The following is an 18510-nucleotide window of genomic DNA, read 5'->3' on the forward strand; positions in this document are numbered from 1 at the left end:
GTTATCCACACTTTTGATGGGTTATTTCAGCATTTAGTCGTGCAATCGCTACATTTCCTCCCACTAATGACTGTATGACTGTAACTTTGCTGCTTGTATCTTTACAATTCATATTGATTGGTTCCAAATATCCAAATATTGGATTGTTATTTGTATCTGGACTATGATTAAGTGTTGTACCTTATCATTATTTGGTGGTTATGACCTATAAAGCCCTTCATGTCACCCAACTAGATTATCTCAGGGACCACCTTCTGCTTCACGAATCCCAGCGACCAGTTAGGTCCCACAGAGTGGGCCTTCTCTGGGTCCCGTCAACTAAACAATGTCATTTGGCGGGACCCAGGAGAAGAGCTTTCTCTGTGGCGGCCCCGGCCCTCTGGAACCAACTCCCCCCAGAGGTTAGAATTGCCCCCACCCTCCTTGCCTTTCGTAAGCTTCTTAAAACCCACCTCTGCCACCAGGCATGGGGGAACTGACATATTCTTTCCCCCTAGGCCTTTACAACTTTATGCATGGTATGTTTGTATGTATGTTTGGTTTTATAATAAGGGTTTTTTAGTTGTTTTAGTGCTGGATTGTTACATGCTGTTTTTATTATTGTTGTTAGTGGAGAGGGGCGGCATACAAAATAAATAAATAAATAAATAAATAAATAAATAAATAAATAAATAAATAAATAAATAGATGGATGGATGGATGGATGAATGAATGAATGAATAAATAAATAAATAAAATAAACAAACAAACAAACAATTTTTTGATGAACATATCTTTTATTTTATGTACACTGATAGCATATGCACCAAAACAAATTCCTTATGTGTCCAATCACACTTAGCTAATAGAAATTTTATTCTATTCTATCCTATTCTAGATAGTACTGAAAAAGAGCCAGCTCTAAGTCTTGTCATTTTATGCTTCTCCTCTTGAGAATGGAGGTTAACAGATACTATCCATGTCCAAAACTGCGGATGAATAAAAAGCCAAGGAGCCAGCCGAAGATGTCTCCTTGGTCATGTGGCTGGCATGACTCAACGCCAAAGGCACACAGAACTTTGTTATATTCCCACCAAAGGTGGTCCCTATTTTTCTACTTGCCTTTTTTTTTTAACATGCTTTCAAATTGCTAGGTTGGCAGAAGCTGGTACAGTGGTACCTCGACATACGAGTCTAATTCGTTCCAGACCCGAGCTCGTATGTCGATCAACTCGCATTTCGAACGAATGCCTTTAGACTTTGTTTTTCGTGCCGAGATAACTGGAAGCAAGGAGATTCTTGCGCCACTTAGTGGAAGCTCGGCTCGTATCCTGAATTTGAGCTCGGGTGTCGAACAGAAATTTTGCTCGTAAGATGAACTCACCCTGTTAAGTGGCACTAGGGATTCAAACCGCTAAACTACGGACGTTTCAACCAATACGCTCAGCATCTTAGCCATTGAGTCACCGCATCTGTTTTGGGGCATTGTATGCCAAAACAATGAGGTAACAAGGTTTTCCCTGGTGCCAACACAATGCTGTCTTATGTCAAAGTATAATTACCTATGTAGTAGGGCTGGATTACTGTTATCCATCTCACTTTTCCTATTACTTCTCCTACTGATATTACTTTGGTGTTTGTATATTCACCGAGAGCTTGTGCATCAGAGACAAAGTTCTTGTATGTTCCAGTTTGCCCGAACTGGTAACAAGATGCTGGTGACATCACAATGATGTCATGGAACCGGTTCTTTCGGTGCTGGTCTGTGGACATCACCACCACTCTCTTTTTGGGGATTTTTATTTTAAATTTTTGGGGGAGGATTTTTTTTTCTGTTTTTGTTTTGTTTTCTACTCTACTCTACTCCACTCCACTCCACGAAACCAAAACATTTGGAGATATTTCAACAAAATGTAGTTTGTTGGCAGGCAAAAACTACAGGGATCACTGGGCTCCTGGCTAAAGATCTAAGAAGCCTAAAAAATTAACATTATATGGCCTTTCAAGACGATGCATTACAAAAGCCCAGTAATATAAATTATCCTACAAGTTCCATACTAGAAATGCTACTTCCGAAGAGGGTAATCTAACTATGGAGACTTTTGTGGTGCTTCAAACCTGTGGTTTTCTAAAGAGGATTCTTTCTCTGTCCTTCCTTTCTGATGTTAAAACTAGCTAATGTAAACATTTATACTTCATTATGCTCATAAAATGACCCTATTCATGCCCTCTAGGAAAAGTACCAGCCTGCTTTAGGCTGTCAGTCTGCTTTTCACTCCAAGGTCATCATTTCCTATCCTTTCCTTTTTGCCAGCTTATTCAAAGTATTTTATAATAGTCCTTTTTTTTCCTTAGTAAAAAAAAATCAAACAAACACACCAAAAGGTTTCCAAATTACTTCTTTAACTTCCACATTATCTTCCCTACCATCTCTAGCCCAGTGGGGTTCATTCATGCTTGCTCCAATAATTGGGGCTAGAAAGAGAGATAAAAGAGTAAAGCCACGATACATCTTTCAGAACAGATGCCAGATACCTAAATGGTTATACAAAACTAGGGAAGCCTCATAATAAAAGGCCACAGGCCAATCCTGTGCCATGCCCATATTGTCTTGAAAATTCATGAAACAAATCCAGCAATTGTTTATAACCTCTTTGAGGACTTGTCACGCAGTTGAGAAAGACGATGTTAAATTGAGGAGTTGATTTTTTTTTTCATCAGATGAAGTGCTTCCAGCTTCTGTGTACCTGAAATTATTTCTCTTAAATGCTTTTTTTTCTCCCTGTCAATGTATGAAGTGCTCTGGCATGAAAGGCACAATTAGGAATGCAAAGTCATTATCATCATAGGAGCTTTCAGCATAATCAACTTCTCAGTCAAGTTAATTGCAGAGTCATTGGCATTTGATCCTCAGCAAAGTTGCACAATATTGAGTCATAATCATTAGGGCTAGAGAACAAACAGGCTATTTTCATAGTCAAAAGCCCAATGTGTCTCTCAATCTTTATTTTTGTTTTGTTTTGTAAATGCGAACTAAAATAATATTTCATTTAACATCTCTTTTCCAGGGGTGAAATGTTCCTGGTTTGCTTGTGCCTGTAGGTCAGAGATGGCGAATCTTTTTTCCCTTGGGTGCTGAAAGAGCGTGCGCGAGTGCCCACACCCATAATTCAATGCCTGGGGAGGGCGAAAACAGCTTACCAGGCCTCCCCCAACTTTGGAGGCCAGAAATAGCCTGTTTCCCAACTCCTGGTAGGCTCAGTAGGCTCATGTTTTGTCCTCCCCAGGCTCCAGAGGCTTCCCTGGAGCTGGAGGAAGGTAAAAATGCCCTCCTCCATTCATCCTGGAGGCTCTCTGGAAGCCAAAAACACCCTCCAAGAGCCTGTATGCAAGCCAAAAATCAGCTGGCCAGCACACACATGCACATTGGAGCTGAGCTAGGGCAACTGCTTACGTACTAGCAGATATGGCTCAAATAGGTCAGCAAAGAACTGGTCACTGTTGTGGTTAGCTCTACCCCAGCTCCTGCCCCAAGGACTGTGGATGTGGGGGAGACATCCACATGCTGCAGGCCTGTTTTGCTCCCGGTGGAATCTGCTGATGAAGGCTCCTCTGACCAAGAAGACATGAGTGACAGGGAGGAGGAGAGTGTGGCAGACAGCTCAATTATCTCTCTCCTCCTTGGATTCGGAACAAGAGTTAATGATACAGCCACGCATGTGGAGAGCGATGCATAGGCAGCAACAACTGAGAGATTATTATCAAAGAAAATGAGGCCACCTGTGGTTGGGTGGGGCTGTGGTAATTAGTGAGGCTGCTATAAATAGCAGCCTGTGGGTTTGGCCATTTTGGAGGATTATCTGATCATTGTGTTTCGTGCCTGCCTTGCTGACTTCGACCTTTGTGTGCTGATTTTTTCCCGCTTTGAAACTAAACCAGAGCAAAGTGTGTTTCACTTTGTGAAAGAAAAAGGACTGTGAATTGCCTCACAGCTGCAAGCTAAATATCTCAGAACTGATAAGGGAGTTGCACAAATTACCAGTTTGTTTGGAGAAGAGTGCTCTTTGCTCTACAAAAAGAGTGCTTAGTTTATTTTCAGTATAAAGAACATTGTTTTGAATTTTCAAACATGTGTGTGTGTGAAATTTGTACCTGTGAATTTTCGGGAGGATTCTACCAGAGAGCCCGACAGAACAGTCACGAAGGGAATGCGAGGCTTCGCACACCCATCCAGATGCTGCTATTTGGGGTCTTTTACCCTCTCTGCATGCACATAATGTTTTGCACATGTGCAGTGCCTTTGCGACCAGCCGTTCAACAACCCACAAGCATGAGTGAACTGGGAGCATTTAATCCCTGCTCTATTCCTTGCAAAGCTTCAAAACTATTTCATGTGTGAACAATCCATACTGAGACATGGGGCAAATGTTACCCCATTTAGATTAGTTTGTCTGACCATAATTATTTGCTTTGAATTCAAGCCTTCTTTAATTTCCAAACCAGAAATGCTGATACAGTCTACAAAGGAATAATTGAGTCTGTCATCTGCACCTCTATAACTGTCTGGTTCGGTTCTGTGACCCAACAAGACCGACACAGACTTCAGAGGATAATCAGAACTGCAGAAAAAACAATTGCTGCCAGCCGGCCTTCCGTTGAGGACCTCTAAACTGCATGACTGAAAAAGAGGGCTGTGAAAATGTTTACTGACCCCTCGCATCCTGGACATAAACATTTTCAATCCCTACCCTCAAAATGCCACTATAGAGCACAGCTCACCAAGACAAGTAGACACAAGAACAGTTTTCCCCCAAATGCCATCACTCTGATAAACAAATAATTCCCTCAACACTATCAAACTATTTACTAAGTTTGCACTATTATTACTACTAGTTTTTTTTCTTATCATTCCTATCACCCATTTCCTCCCACTTATGACTATAACTTGTTGCTTGTATCCTTAAGATTTTTACTAATATTGATTGTTTCCTGATTGCTTATTTGACCCCTATGACAGTCATATACCTCATGATTCTTGAAAAATGTATATTTTATTTTATGTACACTGAGAGCATGCACAAATCATTCAGTGCATGCACAGAAGGTAAAAGAACCCAAATAGCATGGACAAATTCCTTGTGTGTCCAATGTTACTTGGGTAATAAAAAATTATATTCTGTTCTGTTCTATTCTATTCCAGGAATAATGGTCCATTTTAACATTCATTTAAGTTAAATTTAACTTCTTTAAAAAAAAACCAGAAGAAATTATCAAATACAGTAATACCTTGTCTTACGAACCTAATTGGTTCCCGGAGGAGGTTCGTAAGGCGAAAAGTCTATAAGACGAAACATTGTTTCCCGTAGGAAACAATGTAAAATGAATTAATGCGTGCAAGAAAAAAAATTCAAAAAACCACCGCCACCTGGCTGTCACCTTTTGAAACAGCCGGGCGCTTCTCAGCGTTCTCCCAATGCCAAACCCGGAAGTTCGGCAAAGGTTCAGGTTTGGGTGGCCGCCGAGAAGCCCCGCCACCCAGCTGTCACCTTTTGAAACAGCCGGGGGGCTTCTTGGTGTCCTCCCGAACCCGAACGCCAAACACGAACTTTTGCTAAACTTCTGGGTTCGGCGTTCGGGAGGCCGCCGAGAAGCCCTGCCGCCCGGCTGTCACCTTTTGAAACAGCGGGGGGGGGGGGGGCTTCTCAGCATTCTCCCGAATGCCGAACCCAAAAGTTCGACAAAACTTCGGGGTCGGTGTTTGGGTTCAGGAGGACGCTGTTAGCTTTTCAAAAGAGCCATGGAGCTGTCGGGCTGGTCGGGAGGCTGGAAAGGAGGTGGGGAATCCCAATAGGGAATTCCATGGGTGGAGCTTTGACATCACAAAGACGTCCTTCCTGGCTGACCCCGAACTTTTGCCGAACCTCCAGGTTCGGTGTTCTCCTGAAGCCCCCCAGCTGTTTCAAAAGGCGACAGCTGGGCGGCGGGGCTTCTCGGCGGCCTCCTGAATGCCAAACCCAGAAGTTCAGGAAAAGTTCGGGTTTGGCGTTCAGGTTCGGGCGGATGCCAAGAAGCCCCCCAGCTGTTTCAAAAAGCGACAGCCGGGCGGACGGGCTTCTCGGCGGCCACCTGAACACAAACTTTTGCCGAACGTCCGGGTTCGGCATTCGGGTGGCGGGTTCGTAAGACGGAAAAAGTTCGGAAGAAGAGGCAAAAAATTTCTGAACCTCAGGTTCGTATCTTGAATTGATCGTATGGCGAGGGGTTCATATCATGAGGTACCACTGTACATGTTTTCTTTCCATTCCTATAATCATCAGAAGAATTGACTGAAATGTAAGGACATGCAAGATTTCATTGTACTCAAGGGAATCCTGCCTGCCTCAACCAACCTAGAGGCAGCACTTGGACATCTGTTTCAATAACCATCTATATGATATCCATCATCTATCTACTTACCTCTCCCAGAAAGGGAAGACAGTTAATTATTTTAAAACTTGGTCATATTTCTGAAAAGGGACAGGCATTATGATGATTAATTCTAAAAAACACTAATCATAATTGTTTTGTTCCTTCCCACCAAAGACTACATAATCCTAATAACTGCTAAACAACTTCTGGCTTTTTCAGGTTCTTTTTTTTTTTTTTAATCCAAACCATAACAATAAGAACAACGGCCAAATATATTCTATTATCTCCAGAGCCTGCTGTGTATTCCAACTGCAGGGACTCTTTCAAATTCCTAAGCTCTGAACATATTACCTTTTCATCTGTTTTATAAAAATCAGGAGGGAAAGGTTGGGAACTTTTTTTTGAAAAATTCTTTCTCGCTCCCTCTCTTCCATCTCAGTGCTGACTGTAGATATCCCCAAATCAGAAGAAAATGTGCTGCTTTCTTTAAAAACAGCTTTGAAATTCATCTGAATCCCTCTGCATTGTCCCACATTGTCTTCCATTTGACAATCTTCTTCTACATACACACGCACATGCATACATGTATATAGGCACAAACAGAGCAAAGGAAACATCAGGAAGAAAAGTTTTGCTTTGTTTATTCTGGTCTGCTTTTGTTTTTCTGTGGGTTTTTTTTTCCTCCCGGTGGCAAAAAGGCCTCCAACATAGAGCAAAGCATCTGGGTGAATGCCGGAATTAGAAAATAGAAGTAATTTTCAGAGATGCCACCACCAGCTGAGTGGAAGCATTGTGACAAGGCAGACTAGACATTTTCTGGTTTGCAGCCAAACAACGTTGAGCGGTGACAGCTTCTGTGCTTCGTGTAACCAAGCAGCAATGCGCTTGCTATAGTTCAAGGAAGACAAAGGATGAATTGTCCCGTTTTGCCACAAAAGCAAATAGAAATAAAATAATAGTAATAACAACAGGAGAGGGGAGGAAAAATATCTTCCGCTTCCGTTCCTCTGCTCACTCAGACAATCGGCAGAGACTTTATTAATGAGATTCAATGCAGTCAACAACCAGGGGCTAGTGACTTGTCAGATGCACCACGGAAATTCTTGTTCAGAAATAATTGAGCAATTGGAACGGAGTCCTTTGCTTAGGGGTTACGATGGAGGATTGATACTAATAACTATTTCGGGTATTTTTTTAAAAAAAATTATCCACCATAATACCTGGCCGGTGCTTCACTCCCCGGCCCGTTTTGCAGCAGGGCCAGGGATGGCATAGCCACCATCTTGGGGCCCGAGATCTCGCGAGATTTTGCGAGATCTTGGCCATTTCCTGGCGCATCGGCCATGGCCGATGACGTCATCGGGGGCGGAGCCTGCCAGCCCTATAAAAAGGGCTGTGCAGGCTTGGGGCCTCCTTTTCGCCCCACAACAACAGAGCGAACACCCACCCACCCTCCCTATCTTTCAGTGTGCCACTGTGGGTTGCCCTTAGGGGGCCGAATAGGAACTTTTGGCGGTCTCGGTATTTTCTGCGACCGTTTTTTCACCTTTTCCACACTGCGGTGACGGACATGCGGTTAGGGGGTGCTTCGCACCCTGCTTAGGCTAATTGGCTTACCTTTGGTCATTTGGGTAGGCAGGTTAGGGGCAGAAAACTGGGTGGTGTTTAGCAACTGCGTGTTCTCCGTTGGGCATCTTTGGGGATGATTGACAGGTTCTGTCCAAAGGCTCATGGTGGCTAGCCGACCTGAGCAATTGGGGAAAACCTGTCTTTGGGTCCCGCCCATTTATTTCCCCTTATAGGAGTTAGACGGCGAGACCTCCCACATGCAGATGCATGGCAGAGATCCAGGTGAGGGCGGGGCCCTTCACCTGGGTCAGCATGGAGCTACGCCCATAAGTTGCTCCGGAAGTTTTTCTGACGTCATTTTCCGCCCCGGAAGCAATTGTTTGACCCTGCGGGTCCTTGTTTAGGGTTATAGTTAAATTTATGCTAATTTAATGAATAAATTATGCAAATTTAATTAATAAAAATGACCCATTTTAAATCCAGCTCTTTGTGTCCGTGTCGTTACTCCGCCTCTGCTGCAAAATAAAACAATATGCAGTGGTACCTCTACCTAAGAACGCCTCTACTTAAGAACTTTTCTAGATAAGAACCAGGTGTTCAAGATTTTTTTAGCTCTTCTTAAGAACCATTTTCTACTTAAGAACCCGAGCCTGAAAAAATTTCCCAGGAAATTTGAGAGCGGAACGAAGACCTGGCCAGATTTCTGCCATTCCCCCTTAGGCAGGAAAGTAGGCAGAAGCAGGCCAAAAGGCAGGAAACATTTTCAGAAAATTGTCCTCTGGTGGTTAATTCCTTAGCTTTCTATGTGAGATTTGACTTCTGCACATGCGCAGCTAATGAAATCTCATGCAAGGACACTCTCGCATGCAAGATTTCACCGATTTTTGGTGGGTTTTTTTGCTTCTGCGCATGTATCATCGCATGATATTTGACTTGCTGCCTATGCGCAGAAATCAAATCTCATGCCGACAGCCACTCCTGGAGGTAGTACCGGTGGTGGCTGGTAAATGGAACCCCCACCTGGGAATGACCTTGGGGAACAGAAGAGCCACAAACTAAGCAATGGTCAGACAGGTGGTTGTTGAGAAAGGGATTCATTCTGATTTCTTGGACTGTAGACATGGGTGGGAGACGAGAGACGTATTCTCAGATTTGCAAGTTTCTTTGGATGCAACCATACAATAAAGGTGCCCCCATGGCTTTGTTTCTTGTCTGAACCACCTTACAAGGATGACTTTGAGCCAGAAAAGAAGGACATTTGTATTACTTTCTATGAACTAGTGGTACTCATTTTTTTTATCATTTTTATGCCCCTGTTGTTGTGATTCAGCCTGAGGCTCCTCAGGGACCGGCTGGATCTCTGCCGGATCCATGCCCAGAGGAGGAGGACAGTGAACAGGAGGGGGAGGACCAGGCAGACAGGGGAGAGGAACATCAGGAAGAGGAGGAGGGAGAGCAGCCTGAGACCCCCCCGGGGGGGCTCTCCCCAGCTAGTAGCCTGGATTCATTGGATGAAGACGCACAGGCTATAATAGACATGAGGAAGCGACGAGCAGCTCAAAGACGGGGCCAATTAGAAAGGTATTTCCATCCCTGAATTGGCAACAGCTGGGTTTGGGTGTGGTTCTCCTCAGCAGGGTTGAAAAGGCAGGCCCGCCCTTACAGTCTTGTGGAGAGTTATCAATTGGGAGTCCTGTGACCTTGCTTCGATTCTCGGCGTCTCTGATCTTGGCTTGTGGCCTAGAAGTCTGGAAGACTTGGGGGAGGCATGGGTTTTATTATCTCCAGCGTTGTTTTTGCCAGCAAGAATCCTGTTTTATTGCCTGGCCTTCGTGAAACCTCTGTGAAGCTTCATAGTGTTCCTGTCTGTAAGAACAGTTTTTGTTACCTGTGTTTGCTTTGAATTATATAAACTGCCTTTGCTTTTTACCAGTTTGTCTGGCTACACTTTTTGGTTGGTGTTGGCGTCTGGGGCGACCCAGACAGAACACCTGTAAACCCTTGTTTTAGGGTGGGATTGGGATGAGTGCATAGAGCTGAGCATTTACTGGCCAAATGCCCTTCCTGATGCCTATGCAGAGCTCACAGCAAATATTTTCTCTTTGCACCCTGATAGAGAAACATCTGTTGCTGCCTAATCCTTAGGAGCGGGGAGGGTCTGCGGAGGTTGTTAACGCTCTAACACTTGAGGTTTTCAAGGGGAGATTGGACTGCCATTTGTCTGGGGTGGTATAGGGTCTCTTGCTCGAGGAGGGGGTTAGGCTAGATGACCTATGTTAGTACAGGAGTACATATGTGTTAGGGATTGCCATTATAAACTGCATATTGTAAACTGTACCAAACTTGCACTGAAAGGGTTAATGTGCACTCAAAGAGTTAACATTTAATTGCAGAGTAAATGTTCAAGGCTATGTCGTCATTGAAGCTATAATAGCTCATGATCGTGCCTGGTCACTTCCTTGTTACTTGTTACTTGATATTTGCCTGGGACGGGGGAGTTGTTTTTCTAAGCTCCATGCTTGTATTTATTGTATTTTAGCTTCGTGCTATATCTATATATTTATTTTATTTATTTATTTATTTATTTATTTATTTATTTATTTATTTATTTTGTCCAATACACAATGAGGGTTTTAGTGGGTATATATCAATATACACATAGTAAAATACATGATGAAGGTTATAGAGGAGATACTCATAGTAAAATATATCTAAGAAATAATAGAAAAGAAGATATAGGAATAGAATATATCAATGAAAGAATAGAAGAAGAGATATAGTAATAGAAGAAAGGTATAGGAGATATAGGAGAGCAATAGGACAGGGGACGGAAGGCACTCTAGTGCACTTGTACTCGCCCCTTACTGACCTCTTAGGAATCTGGATAGGTCAACCGTAGATAATCTAAGGGTAAAGTGTTGGGGGTTTGGGGATGACACTATGGAGTCCGGTAATGAGTTCCACGCTTCGACAACTCGGTTAGCTTTGTGCTTGTTATCTGTATTCTGTATTGTTCTGTATTTGCTACGTGCATATTTTGCATTGTTTATATTTTGTTTATATGTAAATAATACTTATTTAACTAAGTCTGTGTCTTGGCTTTATCACACATCCACGGTCTGTTAAAATTCTCTGCTCGGTGTTGTCGAAGGTTTCATACCATAGCTAACCGAGACAAGCCAACAACCTACAAGGTCCTTTTCAATTCTAATAAATAAATAAATAAATAAAACCTCTAGGCCACTGCGCCACTCAATCGGGGCTACCACCATATTCAGGTCATATTCTGACACAGAATACTGATATTTAGACTGCCTATATAACACCTTCCAACAAAATGGATACCCTTGAAAACTTTGCCAAAAATCACTTGATCATTCAAACAATACAAGCTATCAAAATAATATATTACCATACATTAAAGAAAAAAGATTCAGATACAATCGACACACTGTTACAATCACACAAAATCGCCAAAGCACAGAAACGGTGCTTTGGAGAATAACTCCAAATAACTCCGGGGTGGCACAGCAGGTAGAGTGCTGTACTGCAGGCCACTGAAGCTGACTGTAGATCTGAAGGTCAGCGGTTCAAATCTCATCACTGGCTCAAGGTTGACTCAGCCTTCCATCCTTCTGAGGTGGGTAAAATGAGGAACCAGATTGTGGGGGCATTATGTGCTATTGCTAACATGTTGTAAGCCGCCCTGAGTCTAAGGAGAAGGGCGGCATAAAAATCAAATAAATAAATGAATGAATGAATAAATAAATAAATCTTGACTCCCTCTTCTTTGTGGCAACCCCTGAGATGTTGAAACACTGCTATAATGTCACCCGTAGTCCTTCTTTTCATTTTCTTAGACATTCCCAATTCCAGCAACTATTTTTCCTATGATTTAGACTCCAGTCCCCTGATCATCTTTGTTGCTCTTCTCTGCATTCTTTGTAGTGTCTCAAACCTTGTGGGAATCTAAAGACATTAGTTGACTTTATGATAGCAATCTAATCCAAAAGGTCCAGCCAATGGATCATGAACCTTTCTACAGAACATGGAGGAGAAAGACATTGCCCTGATTCCATACTACCACCACTATAGGTTACAACCATTGGCTAGGATTGTTTTTATGGTATGTAGTGTGTGAACTTAAACTCTCAGAAGCCCCTGGTCAACTGTGAGTGAAGATTCACACCTCTTAAAGTTGCCAAGTTTGAAAAACACAGTCATATCTTTGGGCATTCTCAATCTACCAACATGATTTTAAAACTGTTTTTAAAAAATCATACCTTTTACATGAAGTATTTCCTTTTCTCAGTCAGAATTGTATCCAATTCAGAAAAAAGTACCACACACTTCTTCCAAAATGCTGTGCTATTTTATAATATACACTTTGCCTTCCAAAAGCTAAGATGTCCACATCTCTTTCAATCTTAATTGAACCAATCTGTCACTGAACACCACTTACTAAAGCAACGGTTTTATGCAACAAAAGTAAGTGCACAATAAATGCATTTCTAGTTTTCAAGCACTTTCTCTTGTTCTTTTATCATTTTGCTTTTCCAATTTCAATTTCTTGTGGTGGTAGTGCGTGGGCAGGAAAATTAGCTGTACTATCACCCAAATAATAGAAAGTCCTTGCCTTTGATCTGTTTTATATTTATTCAAAATTGCTACATTGATGGAAGGGAAATGGTACCTATTTTGTGTTCCAACAGAGGAAATACAGTAGACTGATATGTCTGGTCAGATAGTCAGGGGAAATAGAGTAGATCAGTATGTCTATTTATAATTGGTACTAAAATTGGCAACTTTTTTAAAATCATGAATCTTTTGGAAAACACAGAGTGACAGGAGTGATAGAAGTCCAAGCTAAGTCCTTGTTTATATCTCTCTCTCTGGCTCTGTATGTGTTGTTTATACACAGTATACATGTACTGTATAATGGAAAGTGTGTATTACAAATTAATGGGGGGGTTTGTTTTTACTTTAAAAAGCCTTTGATATATATTTTTTAAAAAACAGTCTTAAAAAGCAATACAATCAAATTAAACAATAGTGTTTGGTGGAGTCTACTGTGAATTCTTTAACAAAAAATGCAAGTGGATTTAATTCTAGCCTGATTAGATTTCTTAATTAGTTTTAGGCAAGGATTAAAATCTGAGTTGGGGAAACATAGCTAATCTCTCTGTCTTTCTCTCTGTCTCTCTGTCTCTCTGTCTCTCTGTCTCTCTCTGTCTCTGTCTCTCTCTTTCTTTCTCTCTCTCTCTCCCTCCCTCCTCTTCATTACTCTGTAATTTCCCCCTTCTTTTTTCCATTTTGTTTATTAGCATTCCAATTATCAGAAGCCCACCCAGAATTCTCACTTGAGACCCAAATAATGAGGCTCAAATGTATCTCGGTATATTATGCAAAGATCTAACTCTTTGGAGAAAGCTGTGATGGCAGGAAAGATGGAAAGACAACCAGAAGCAGGTGGATGAAATCAATTGCAGCAGTGATAATACCGTGTTCCCTCAATTTTTGCTGGGGATGCATTCCAAGACCGCCCGCGAAAGTCGAATTTCCGCGAAGTAGAGATGCGGAAGTAAATACACCATTTTTGGCTATGGACCATATCACAACCCATCCCTTAACACTTTAAACTCCTAAATTACCATTTCCCATTCCCTTAACAACCATTTACTCATCATTATTACTGGTACTCACCATTGAATAGTGATCCTGATATTTATAAACATAATTATTTATTAACAATAATTTTTGTTGTTTTTATTTATTTGCAAAAATTATTAGTTTGGTGATGACGTATGACATCATTGGATGGAAAAAAACGTGGTATAGGAAAAAATCCGTGAAGTATTTTTTAACTAATATTTTTTGAGAAACCATGGTATAGGCTATCCGCGAAGTTCGAACCCGTGAAAATTGAGGGAACACTGTATACCATTGGAAGATGTGAAGGATAAGGTTGGGAGTGGATAATCATACAAAAAATACATTTATGTGGTCACAAAGACTCAATGATGATTGAATGGCACATGATCAATTAAAATATTGTGTGAAAAGGGAAAATTGGAAGACCTGAGCTTCATTTTTTGTCTTATTTCCTTTGAAGATCTTGCTGCTTTGGAGCAAGTTATTCTGTCACTAAAGATCTTTGGGTTGGAAAAGTGACCTCACAACACATATGTTTTAAAAAACAGAACAGAATAGAATAAATTCTTTATTGTCCGAGTGTGATTGTACACACAAGGAATTTGTCTTTGGTGCATATGCTCTCAGTGTACATAAAAGAAAAAAAGATACATTTGTCAAGAATCATGAGGTATAACACTTAATGATTGTCACAGGGGTCAAATAAGCAATGAGAAAACAATAGATGTTAATAAAAATCTTAAGGATGCAAGCAACAAGTTACAGTAATACAGTCATATATTTTTGGATTTTGCTTTGTAAATAGATTGGATTACTTTGAGCCAGTCTATAGTGAGACAGTGGGAAGTTTTCTGTCTTATACAATTACTTGTGTAATTCTGGAAATAAAATTGCAAACTCTAGCAAAAAAGTTTGTTTGGGTTTCATTTGGTCTATTTGGTAGAGATTTCTTTTTGGAGAAGTAATTTTTGAAAGTATCACGACTCTTTGCTTCAAATTTGGGTTTTATATTGGGATTGAACATAATCCAAATATTGGGATTGAATATAATTCAATAATTGATTCCTGACTTCAAGGAAACTTTTAGCCATAAAATTAAAAACGTCTAGAAAAGAGTCCCTACGGAGTGGGCGACATAAAAATCGAATAAAATAATGAAGATTCTGAAACACAGACAATGTGTAACGCAGAAGTGAGCTTGTCTTGTCCTGCCCTGCCACATCAGTCAAAAGCTGTATTGTCACCTCTGGAATTGCTGATCATGTGTGCATGAATATAACATTTGTCAAGATTTTATAAGTACTGTTGTTTTGTCAGCTGATTGATGGGTTCTATATGGGCCATTGAACACAACTTCAAAATTACATTTGTATCTGAGATTCTTAGATCCAAAGCAAATATCAACATCACTGCACTGGGACGGGACTGTGTAAACCACACAAAGAAACAAAGAAGGATAGATTCTTGAGTCAGAATATAAAAGGTATTTCTTAGCAGAGAGATCCAGTCTGTTTTTCTACAGGATTTGCTCACAGATAAATTCATCTGATGCCACAATGCAAAATTTTCTCAATGCAATGCGATTTTGGTGTCCTATGCCACTTTTGGAAGTCCATTTTAATTTTTGAGAATATAACTAGGTTGATAATGGATTATTCTAAGACCCAATTTGCATATTAAGAGAATGAATTCAATAAACATTCTTTAGCACACATGAAACTAAGCTATGAACTTCAATATTATGCAGTATTTTCTGTAGCTAAATCAGTGGGATCAAAGGGCAAGGAAAGTCAATTTTACTTTCACAATCTTAAAAACAGCCTCCAAAGGTTTTTTATTTTTCATGTTGTTGTGGTTAGCTCTGGCCCAGCTCCTGCCCCAAGGACTGTGGATGTGGGGGAGACATCCACATGCTGCAGGCCTGTTTTGCCCCTGGTGGAATCTGCTGATGAAGGCTCCTCTGACCAAGAAGACATGAGTGACAGGGAGGAGGAGAGTGGGGCAGACAGCTCAGAAGGAGATCAATTATCTAGCTCCTCCTTGGATTCAGCACAAGAGTTAATGATACAGCCACGCATGCGGAGAGCAATGCATAGGCAACAACAACTGAGAGATTATTATCAAAGAAAATGAAGCCACCTGTGGTTGGGTGGGGCTGTGGTAATTAGTGAGGCTGCTATAAATAGCAGCCTGTGGGTTTGGCCATTGTGGAGGATTATCTGATCCTTGTGTTTTGTAACTGCTTTACTGACTTTGACCTTTTGTGTGCTGATTTCCCCCCGCTTTGAAACTAAACCAGAGCAAAGGGTGTTTCACTTTGTGAAAGAAGGACTGTGAATTACCTCACAGCTGCAAGCTAAGTATCTCAGAACTGATAAGGGACTTGTACAAATTACCAGTTTGTTTGGAGACCAGTGCTCTTTGCTATACCAAAAAAGGGCTTAGGTTAAGTGAATTTTCCTTATAAAGAACATTGTTTTGAATTTTCAAACGTGTGTGTGTCTGAAATTTGTACCTGTGAATTTTTGGGAGAAGTCTACCCAAGAGCCCGACAGAACACATGTTAGCAAGCAGGGGCCAAAATGTTACCAACTCACGTTTCTGTGTTCTTGTGACATGAAACCAAAGTGAAGAACTACCAAGTGGAAGAAATAATAATAAAAAAAGAATAAATGTCCTTTAAAAAAAAAAAGCATAACAAAAGTAACCAATACAATGTCTCAAAACGTTGATTAAATTTTGCCTTGTTTTATCAGGTAAGGACTCCCCGATTGAGAGAGAAAAGTGATTTATTATCTTTTCCCACCTATCGCAAGTGTATACATATGTATGAATATGGGAATGTACCTTACCAAGATGCTTCGGAAAATTCAATCTATCATCCACAAAAGTATGTATGTTATGGAAATTATGCTGGGCTTAATTATACTTAATGTGAATTATTCAAAGCATAGCAGGGAGACAGGGAAAAACATACAAAAGAACCTGACATTTTAATTGGTCCTTCAGAACAGACAAAACAATTTCCTCCCCAGGAAATTTACATCTCTCCCATCAAAACAGTGGCCTCGTGTGAGCAGAACTTCATTAACAAGATTAATTATCATGCTCATCAGGTGTACTAGGCAGGTGAAGAGGTGAACGCAAGGGAGGGAAAGTTAAGGATTGGCATTGATTCTCAAAGGAAAGAAGAGAGAGAGAAAGAACATCTTACCTTGATCGTTAGCCATTTTGTCAGGATGTTCCACTGCAAAGCAAATACAATATTGTCAGATCTTTGACACTTTCTGGGATGTACATTGACACATCAAGTCAACAATTCTGTTAACCAGGTTTTATTTCAAGATGGTGCCACTTCACACTTTTCCTTGACAGATTGATGGGTAGAAAAGGCGAGATTTTAGTGTTTCTCGGAGTCATTTCGAGGGGCTGCAAATGCAAGTGTGACTTGGATCATCTGTGATTCATTACTAATGAAGTTAGATGTTGCTTTTTTTCTGAATAGGGGAGTAATCCGCATTGTTTTCCTTTTTAGATGTGAGGTATCATCTGGAAAGCTTAATTAAATGTGAAAATGAGATGGAAGAGCGATTGTTCCTTTGAATAATTAGACACCAATCCTCCCATGTGATAGTTCTGAAAGCTACTTCTGACTGAAGTAGTTAACATTTTAAGCCCTTTCAAAAAGTGATCTCGCTGGCGTTTCATGATAATTATCAAAAGAAAGTTTCAATTACAAAGGGTCTAGTGAAACGCCTGAGATTTTTACATATCACTAAAAGTCCTGAAGTACAACCACCCATTGTTTATTAAACTGTAAAAAATAACCCAACTCAAGTTCAAAATCAGAAAAATCCCAAATAATTTTTTTAAAAACACACAGCATATTTTCTTAAAATTGTCTTCACTACCAGACTCTGTAGTATCATCACCTAACCCCCAATACATTACCCTTAGAGCAGGGGTCCCCAAACGTTTTACACAGGGGGCCAGTTCACTGTCCCTCGGACTGTTGGAGGGCCGGACTATAAAAAAACCTATGAACACTGCACATACCTTGTTTTAAAGTAAAAAACAAAATGGGAACGTACTATTGAGAGGGGGGAGAAGATCTGAAATTCATATATGTTTATGTTTTGTTTTTAATTTTCTTTTGTTAACATCTGATTGGCTATACAAGGTTTTCTTGGCTTATGAAAAATATATAAAGAAAGAAGGAAGCACTTTGGCATAATGGTTAATAAGTTAGAAATATAATTGGTGTTGCACTTTTTGAAGGAACATTAAGGAGGGAATTTAATTAAAAGAAAATGAATATAACTGGATGACAAAATTAGAAAAAAACCCTTTTGCAACTTTTTTGATCATTGATACTAGTTACTAACAAAATACCACATTTTATTCATGGAAAATTAGATGGTACACTGTGTTGTTTAAATGTATGTTGAGAGCATAATAAAAAAAAATTACCCCCCAAAAAAACCAGTTCTTCCTTCCTCTGTCCCTCCATTTCATTCTTCCTTCCTTCCTTCCTTCCTTCCTTCTTCTCTCCATTTCTCCTTCTTTCCTTCCTTCCTTCCCACCTTCATTCCTCTTCACTTCTCCTTCCCTCCCTCTCTTTCCCTTTTCTTTCTTTCTCTTTTCCCTGTGCTCTAGTCACTCACTGGTGGGCCGGATAAATGGCATCAGTGGGCCGCATGTGGCCCAAGGGCTGTAGTTTGGGGACCACTGTTGACCTCTCCTGATTCCCAAGAGGTCAATAAGGGGCATGCATAAGTGCACCAGAGTGCCCTCCATCCCCTGTCCTAATGTTTCTCTTCTACTAGTATCATGTATATAAATATTATATCTTTGTATACTACCAATAGATACGTGAAAAAACAAACAAATAAATAAGAGTTG

At 40.6% G+C, this 18510-nt stretch overlaps 1 protein-coding gene across 1 annotated transcript in view; it reads right to left on the reverse strand.

Moving 5' to 3' along the window:
* The window catches only part of DCC (DCC netrin 1 receptor), a 927153-nt gene that overhangs the window by 132046 nt on the left and 776597 nt on the right, over positions 1 to 18510 (reverse strand). Inside the window, exon 21 of the mRNA XM_070736918.1 lies at positions 16823 to 16855. Within this exon, the coding sequence (XP_070593019.1) occupies positions 16823 to 16855 (33 nt within the window). The remainder of the gene's footprint in view (positions 1 to 16822; positions 16856 to 18510) is intronic.

The sequence above is a fragment of the Erythrolamprus reginae genome, chromosome 2, assembly GCF_031021105.1.
Source record: "Erythrolamprus reginae isolate rEryReg1 chromosome 2, rEryReg1.hap1, whole genome shotgun sequence".
Lineage (NCBI taxonomy): Eukaryota > Metazoa > Chordata > Lepidosauria > Squamata > Dipsadidae > Erythrolamprus > Erythrolamprus reginae.